We start from the raw sequence: 9317 nt of genomic DNA, 5'->3' as shown, positions 1-9317 counted from the left end.
ACACTTGCTTTCTAATCTTTTTGTATTCTATCTGTTTTCTTTTCATTTATTATACAATTAACAAAAGCAAAAAAAGACATCCAACACTAGCTTGCTCTATTCTTTTTCTATTCTATCCGTTTTCTTTTTATTTATTATATTATTTAAAAAAAACCTAAGCTAACTGAGACTTGTTATAGCACTTGCACTTGTATATCATTGCCCTTTTGTTGATTTTGATTGCTTCCATTGTTCTCATTTGTAAGTCACTTTGGATAAAAGCATCTGCTAAATGACTAAATGTAAATGTAAATGTAATGCCAGTGACAAGTAACATCTTACTTGTTCATTATACATACTAATAAGTTACGTTTAGCGTGTGCCATGATAGCTGTGGATTTGAAAAAAATAAAATAAAAACAGTATAAATTGGTTCCAGGCCATCAAATCCATTAGTTGGAACAAGAGTCACCTAAGAGGGGAATTCCCCCCATTTTCATAAATGAATTTCAGGCCCTGAATGAATGGAATGAATTAGAAAAATCCTAATTGGAGCATCACTATAAATAATTCTACATGATAAAAAGGCTTCAAAAAGATCTGTATGAGTGATCGTATCTGCAGATACTGCTTTCTGTGATCGACGACCAATGGTCGGCTCCAAAAATCCTGATCAGAGCACTCTTAGCAAAGACTGTGTTTTTCCACAACTTGGCACTGTTCAGCATCTTGTTGTCTTCTGAGTCATCTTTATCGTTTGGTTTCTGCGTAGTCCTGCATTTGCCTCTCTCGTTATTTACACTACATGTGCAAATTGGTGAGCGGGGCTAAATGAGCAGCGACAAGCAGGCGTTGATCATCTTCTGCGGAGACAGTGCTTAGCCACACTATTACATCATAAAGTGGCACATTCCACAAGCTGTCGTTTTGGCAGATTGGCTTCAATATAAGCTGTTTTTAGACAAAAGTTTTAGAAAAAGTTTTGAGTTCTGAAACTTACAGGATGTTTTATAGTACTATGACCTTTTATATGTCAAAAGATCAAGGGAATTTTGATTTCTCAGTGCATGACCCCTTTAAAAATATATTATTTTAAATTCAATATACTGTTCATCCAATGATTGTACCACAATAATGTAATGTCTTGCATTACTTGAGGGCTTTTCTCAGCAAATATTAATGCACATTATTAAACATCACATCATGCTATTATGCTATGGGTTTGAGAGAAGTGCCTTTCAAGACCTCTGCAGTCTAAATTGAGAGCTAGAGGTCTTCAGGGGTCCACTTGGACCTTGAAACACATGGTCTAATCCGAGAGGATTCTGATTCTCAACTTTGGGCACGAGCCAGGTATGATATTAGTAGTTTTGGGTCTCTGACTCTTGGGTGATTTTAAATGGATGTTCTTTTACCGAATGTTAAATAAATATGCCAACTTCATATTTTTTGTTTTGGCCGTTAAAACAATATTTTATTATTTATAACAAGTACATATCAATAATTCGATGTGTTATCTCCTCTTCAGTCAATCCATGCTTATGTTTGTAAATGACCAAACCACATTGGATTCTGGCGTGAGCAGCAGCAGTATGCGAACCTTATAAACTGCACTCTGCAATGGCCGAGCCATTCGAGAGAATGAAGGCAGGGATTTACTTGCTAATATTAACATAAATATAAATTCCTTGTCATTTGAAGTGCAACATAAGCAGTTAATCTACTCGGATTTGCCTGCAGAAATCTACTGCCAGATAATAAAAAACACATCTAAATGCAGTTGATTCTAAAATTAATTAACATTAAAGCATAACTGTATATTTTCGTTTTTTCCCCTCAAACAAAACAATTTGAAATTCCACAGAAAACAGGCAATTCTCCCACATTTTTGACATACAAAAATAAAGTTGACATTATCTGGCAACATGGGTTAAAAATATATAGCTAACATAATTGTTATGAAGAAGGATCAGAGAACTGATTTAATCAACAAATAAGGTAGGTTTGTATCATACCCAGCTGTCACCACTCACCACTGGCATGCAGGGCTGCAAGCTGTGCATATGTCGCCACCTTTTGTATTCGGGTCCAGTTGATTTTTTTAAGAAAATTGCCAACAGGTCAGGTCAGACTTGGGTCAGGTCTAATTTGATTGGGCCTGTCTCGTTTCAGGTCAGGTTGTTGTTTATTAAAAATTAATTTATGCACGTCAGGTTTTTCAATTAGAAGTTATTTGGGTCTATCCAAATCGGTTACAGAGCTGTGAAATCTTTTTTTGTCCACTAATGTGGTAACTGTACTAGTTAATAATCTGGCCGCAGAGGAACACAACTGGGTTGCCTGATATAAGAGATGTAATCCCCAAAACAGAGTTTCGCACTTGCGCAATACGGAAATATCTGCTAAACGTGTTACTTATCTTTGTCAACCTGGCAACCATGTGCACGCGCGCTCTCTCTCCACTGCTGCCTGCTCTGCCAATAGTTAGAAATGGCACTATAGTGTTTAATAAACAGCTGTTTTTCTAAACTCTGCTGAGGTGAAATTCAGTGCAGTCATGTCAAGTCATCGTATCGTGGCCTCTGTATCGTGATACGTATCGTATCGTGACTTTGCTGGTGATACACAGCCCTAAACTGTACGTTGCCAGCTGTTGCTGGCTGAAGTGTGGAAACGGAGGCCAAAAGGACTTACTGTTCCTGCTGTGTCCAGGATCTCCAACATGCACTGCTGGCCGTCCACTTCCACTTGCTGCATGAGGAGAAGAGGAGAAGAAATTAAACGGAAATAAGCTTCCATCGTCCACTGGGATATTAAACAAAAGACAGGAAAAGCTACTGAGCATAGAATTGCTACCTTCCTATAGGAGTCTTCTATTGTGGGGTCATATTTCTCCACAAAAATTCCCTGGACAAACTGGACTGTCTGCAAGAGACACAGATATTAAATTAGAGCCAGAGAATGTTTCACGCACACCTGTAAAAAAGTCAATGTCAACAGTCACAAAAAAAAAAAAAAAATTAACTAAACAAAAAACAACTGCCATATATTCTCAAAGCAGTACAGGATTGAAGGGGTGGTCACAGTACACTTTCTGTCCCTCTGACTTCCATTCATACATATGCAAATGTGGGAGACCAGAAACACAAGTAAATATGAAACCGTTCTTTATTTTGATGCGTACTAATGTTTGGTGAACTTTGATCTGCAAATTTATATCACATGAAGATGTTTGACCAATAGAAGACCTGTATGTCCTGGAGTCCGTTCTTTGTACCTCGCTTCATACATCTGAGATGATGCAACAGTTGCCAGATCTTTTAAAGGTGCACTAAGCAAATTTTGCCAAATGATGCTGATATTTGAAAGCACCAAAACAAACACGCCCATACCCCAACAGGCCCTCGCCCCTATTTTGATAACTCCGCCCCACACATACGTACACAACACTGGCAGCGGCGTTGGTGGAATCTGCAGTGCCTGCCGGCCGAGGGTATGATATCATCAATAAGTGAAAGCGATGTGTGCTACTATGGTAAATCAGGTCGAATGTGTTTGGTAGTAGTGTGTGTTTAATGGTAGTAGTGCTCAGTTTCATGTGGAAGACGACGTTCAACACTTCAATATTTACGCGCAGGGCCTAAAACTAACTTTTTGCCACACCTGCCAATGGCCGGTGACGTGATAAAATTTACCGGCCAAAATTTTTTTTTTACCAGCCATGAAACTCTTATTTGCAAAAACAGGCAGTAGGGATGTAACGATTAACTGCGAGCCGGTTGAAAATACTACTACAATGACTAAACATATTTACAATGTTTTTAATGTGTCCTTTACTTTACTTACAAGAAAAAAACAACAAACAGATTTATTGATTTATATATTTTTTTATATACATTTTGAGATTCTTGTTCTTTGCATGTTTTCGGCAAACGGAGCAGGCCATCGTGCTACACCTGTTTTACACATACTCAGTTTGCAGTGCGTATGTGGTGCGTATTTTTTTCTGCATCCATGTTAACAGATTAGAGCAGGGCTATATAATTAGCTTAATTTGAGGGTCGAATTATCAAACTGAAAAACATTAGTGCTGTCTGTCAATCGATTAAAAAAAATAATTAATCACACATTTTCCTGTAATTAATCATGATTAATCGCATATAGTCACAATTTCACATTGAACCTCCAAATTAATGTAGAAACAACATAAAGATAGTATATTTTAAATATGTTTAAATGGCATCTTTTTACTAAGTAGTATATTATTAATGAAGTATTGATACCAATACTGCTACTGGTGTCTCTATTAAATACATTTTCCCTCAATTTTACCTATTAATTATAGCCATTCAACATTACAGTATAATTGAAAGCCATTATTTTTAACATTTAATAGGCTCTGAAATATTAAGTGATTTTAAAACAATCTTCACATAAACTATAAGTTGTATATGCATAAACTATACAGATTAATCTTTATTCAAGCTACACAAGTTAATCAGCGACCAGAGCAGTTGAGTGATTTCTCTTTTTCTTTTGTTCTTTGATTTACATCAGTGACAGACTTCAGCAGGTTTTACTTTAAAAGCAGTGCTGCCTCTTTAAAACCTGATGCACATGACGCGGATCTGACACATATCTTCTCCAAACTCTTTACGGTCATTAAGACTAATTTAAGACTACGTTTACGAGGTTACTCGCCAAAACCGCGTATTTTGACATAATTGTGTGTCCGTTGAAGCGCTACTGGTGCGCTGTCTAAAGCGGCTCAGCGTCGGTGTACAGCCGAACGAGCAACCTTTTAAACTATAGCCTACTTCACTGCACCGTTTCGGCGGCGTAACCCCAGGTATGTGTCGCGTCGCCACATTCTCGGGTTATGTAGAATAAAGAAGGTAAAAGTTAATCTTCCGAAATGAAGCAGCAATATCTTCTCAGGTAAAAGTTATTAGAACCGTATCTAGGGGCAAGCTGGCCATCACTCTACTCTGACTCTCTGAGTCTCTGACCTTATCAGCCCATTTGTATCCTATTATTTGATTCGCTCTTGTTGCTTATGTTATGACAGAACAGCTAACCAATCACGATGATCTTGTCTTCGGAAAAGATGATTTTATTCGCTTACGTCAGAAACCGCGAATCTCTTTAAAAACGGGCTGTTGTTCTCACTACATTGCATTGTTATATTGCGTAAAAGTTTTACCCGCCAACTGGCGACTGACAGTTACATATACTCGCCAACGCTGATTTTTACTCGCATTTGGCGCTTGGCGAGTGTTAATTTTAGGCCCCGTCACCCGCGTGGGTCCTACCTCTTGCATGATCGTAACGCCTCTTTTTAATGTTTTGTTTCTCAGAATTTTTCCTCTTTTTTTTTTTTATCTGCCATCTTTCGCTATCTATAGTCGATCTGATCTAATATCCGTCCTGTGCACTCACTGAGCGCTCTCTTCTCCCTATCATTACTAGACACGCCTCTTAATGCTGATTGGCAGCAAGTGTGTTTTGAGACTTGGTCTGACACTGTGGTCAAAAACTTTTTTCAAATATTGCTTAGTGCAACCTTTAATTCCTGATAACTGATCTCTGGCTAATTTGGTTCTTCAAACAAGTTAGCAGATTTGATTAAAATATCTGGATCAAGTTGTCTGAGATTACTTTGTGTTGTCATGTTCTGTGGAAAGGGCAGATATATCGATACTCGAAGCCATGATCAGCAATGCAGTGATTTGCTGGCATCAAGACAGCAACGTAATGACATAATTTAATTAAGATCAAGGAAACAGTTTAGTGCGCAAAACGACATAACTAGTGTTGTCACGGTACCAAAATTTCAGTATTCCATACAAATACAAGTGAAAATCCACGGTTCTCGGTAGGGATGCACCGAAATGAAAATTCTTGGCCGAAGCCGAAACCGAACAAAATTAAACAGGGCCGAAGGCCGAATACTGAACACAGAGTTTTTTCCCCCATGTATTTTGACAATTTTTTTTTTCTTCACCATTGCTTAAATTAAAAAGCCAAAATGTGATTTTTACTGTTTTGTCTTGCTTTTCAAAGAAAAAAAATCAATAATAATAATTTTTGGCCATCAGAGCCCCTTCTTGAATCAGGCATGTATGTAACATTAATTTTAAGTTAAATTGTGCTTTGTTGGTATAGTGTCTGCTAGAATGTTAAAAATGTTCATTGTTAAATATTTTTAAATTGTTGTTTTGTAATTGATTATTTTTTTTCGGTATCGGCCCCAAAAAACCCATATCGGTCGGGCTCTAGTAAAAATAGTAAATATCATCATGTCCTCCTTTTTTGTTTTTACCCTAATAAAAGTTATAGGAGCATTAAATAGTTAATAAAGAAACTTCATTCTAATGCTCATTATACTAGCGTTAGCCGCGCTTATGCTAACGATGAACTACTCTAATAGCAGCGTTCATTTCAATACGACATTCAAATTAAAATATTGAATAATATTCATAAGAGAAGCGGTGTTTCCCACAGACTTGCTCTCTTATTTGTGGTGGCATTTATATGCAAATTCATTCTCTGCCAGCAGGAGGCGCTTGTAGAGCAGGAGAGATAGCGGTTTCCCCGGTAACGGCTGTAATCTAATAAGTGCTGTTCACAAACGCTGCTCAGGCATTACAGGCAAGATGAAATGAAAATGACATCCATAATTTTCTGAAGACAGTCGGTTGCCTTCAGAAATACAGTGATATAAAAACACCCGTTTCGACTTTGACACGTGCAGTGCTCATGTTTATTCAACGAAGTCAAAGCCTTTTGGAAAATCTATTTGTGGCGGTCAGTTTTGATATTGTGGGGGGCCGCCACAAATAAATCAATGTATGGGAAACACTGAGAAGATCTAAATATTAAAAATTAAAATGAAACTTACTTGCTTGAACTCTTTAATTTGATCTGGGTGTCTTTAAAGTGTTTTGTTAGTTTGGTGTGTTTCCTCATTTTGAGGTAGCCACGTCTCAGTGCTTTTATGAAGAGAGCTTATCTGCGCACCTTTCGAATAGCGCATCAAGAACCGGGTTGACCGGGTACTTAAAAAAACCTGGTACCTTAACGTTTTTATTTTTTTAGTACCGACTTGGTACCGAAGTACCGGGTCTTTTGACAACACTAGACATAACTATTAATTACATTTAATTAAATGTAGTCGAAATACATTTATTTTGTGCTAAGTATACTACAAATACATTTACATATCTATGTGCTTAATAACAATACCCTGCATATGTGCTTTATACTTAAAGTCTGCTAAATTGGAACAACTAATTTTATACTTAATGCACTTACATTGTGTGGAAGTATAGTGCTAAAGTCCAACTAAATATATACTGAAGTATATTTGATTGTGCTAAAGTGGAATATATCTCGCATTTAAAAAACTGATATTATACAGAGATCATACAATCCTTATTAATAGTGATATTTGTGGTGTGGTGTGGGGGGGGGGGGGGGTTTCTAATGTTAGCAAGAGTTGGATTCGCATGCTAAACATGGCCAAAGTTTCAAAGAACAATTTGGACATATGATGGAATATTTCTGTGCCAAATACACTCCTTTCAGATTCATATAAGTTTCGAAAAAATATACTTTTTCAAGCATGGCCCCTCATGACGTCATGAAAGACAGAATTCCTTGTATGGGCACTTCTCCTGGAAGAGCGCGCACGCAGCAAACAGAGCGAGAGCAAGAGCCGCCCATCAACGTGCTTCATTCGGGTCAAGGAAGTCGTCGTTAGGACTGCACAGGACTTGCTTGAGAAGTCTCCAAAGAAGTAGGGATGCACAATATTGGATTTTTGCCGATATGCCGATATTTTTCAACTCTTTTTGGCCAATAGCCAATACCGATATATTTCCTTTTGTTTGGAAACAACACCAAGTCTTTCCTGTGTGGAAATTATAAGCAAATTATTTTTAAGTTTGGTTAGTTTTTAACAAGAACTTATTTGTTAGAATTAAATAAACAATAATGAAGTTCTTTTATAATGACAGTACATTGAAGCTTTGAAAATAACTATAAATAAACTATATATCAATCGCTGCATTTTTTTTTTCAGAAAGATGCAGTAGTAACCTTAACATTTTATTTTAAGATTTAACATCTGTAGATGGTCTAAAGCAAAAGAGTTCTGAAAGAATTCTGAAAATATTTTAGAGCTCATAATTTGTTTAAAAATTATAACACCGAACGCATCATTCTGTACGTGCATTCACAGTTTAAATGCAGCGATCCAAAGCAGTGAATCTAATCACCATTCAGGCAAAACTTTGCTTCAAAAATGAGTCACACTGCTGACATGATCTAATCGCTAGCACACCCTGAGCACATGTGAGTTAACGCATTCCTCTTATCGGCAAGACATATCAGCATAATATTTCATATCGGGCCGATGCCGATATGTACATTTAAAGCCATTATCGGCCGATTTGGATATCGGTCTGATAATATCATACATCCCTACAAAGAAGTGTGTTTTTGGATGTGGGGTAGGGCTGGGCGATATGGCAAAAAAAAAAAAAACGTGTGTATTAAATATATTATATTTTAAATACATATACACTACCAGTCAAAAGTTTTTTTTACCAAAAAATTTTTTTTTTTTAAAGAAGTCTCTTCTGCTCACCAAGCCTGCATTTATTTGATCCAAAGTACAGTAAAAAAACAGTAAAATTTTTACTATTTAAATTAACTTTCTATTTGAACATTTTAAAATGTCATTTATTCCTGTGATTTCAAAGCAACATTTATCTGAAATAGAAATCTTTTGTAACATTATAAATGTCTTTATCATCACTTTTGATAAATTTAAAGGATCTTTTCTTATCCTTGCTAAATAAAAGTATTAATTTATATAATCTATAATATAATATATAATCCCCCCCCAAAAAATACTGACTCCAAGCTTTTTGAAAAGTTCGTTTATTTCAGTAATTCAACTCAAATTGTGAAACTCGTGTATTAAATAAATTCAATGCACACAGACTGAAGTAGTTTAAGTCTTTGGTTCTTTTAATTGTAATGATTTTGGCTCACATTTAACAAAAACCCACCAATTCACTATCTCAATAAATTAGAATATGGTGACATGCCAATCAGCTAATCAACTCAAAACACCTGCAAAGGTTTCCTGAGCCTTCAAAATGGTCTCTCAGTTTGGTTCACTAGGCTACACAATCATGGGGAAGACTGCTGATCTGACAGTTGTCCAGAAGACAATCATTGACACCCTTCACAATGAGGGTAAGCCACAAACATTCATTGCCAAAGAAGCTGGCTGTTCACAGAGTGCTGTATCCAAGCATGTTAACAGA

The 9317-nt window shown here is 36.6% G+C and overlaps 1 protein-coding gene across 1 annotated transcript in view; it reads right to left on the bottom strand.

Annotated features, from left to right (window-relative positions):
• The window catches only part of LOC107658639 (ras-related protein Rap-1A), a 25770-nt gene that overhangs the window by 9707 nt on the left and 6746 nt on the right, over positions 1-9317 (bottom strand). The window contains 2 exon segments of the mRNA XM_074186898.1: positions 2674-2730; positions 2836-2904. Of these exon segments, the coding sequence (XP_074042999.1) occupies positions 2674-2730; positions 2836-2904 (126 nt within the window).

The sequence above is a fragment of the Sinocyclocheilus anshuiensis genome, unplaced genomic scaffold (assembly GCF_001515605.1).
Source record: "Sinocyclocheilus anshuiensis isolate Anshui unplaced genomic scaffold, SAMN03320099.WGS_v1.1 scaffold1957, whole genome shotgun sequence".
Lineage (NCBI taxonomy): Eukaryota > Metazoa > Chordata > Actinopteri > Cypriniformes > Cyprinidae > Sinocyclocheilus > Sinocyclocheilus anshuiensis.
This window is presented reverse-complemented; position numbering and strand designations above follow the sequence as displayed.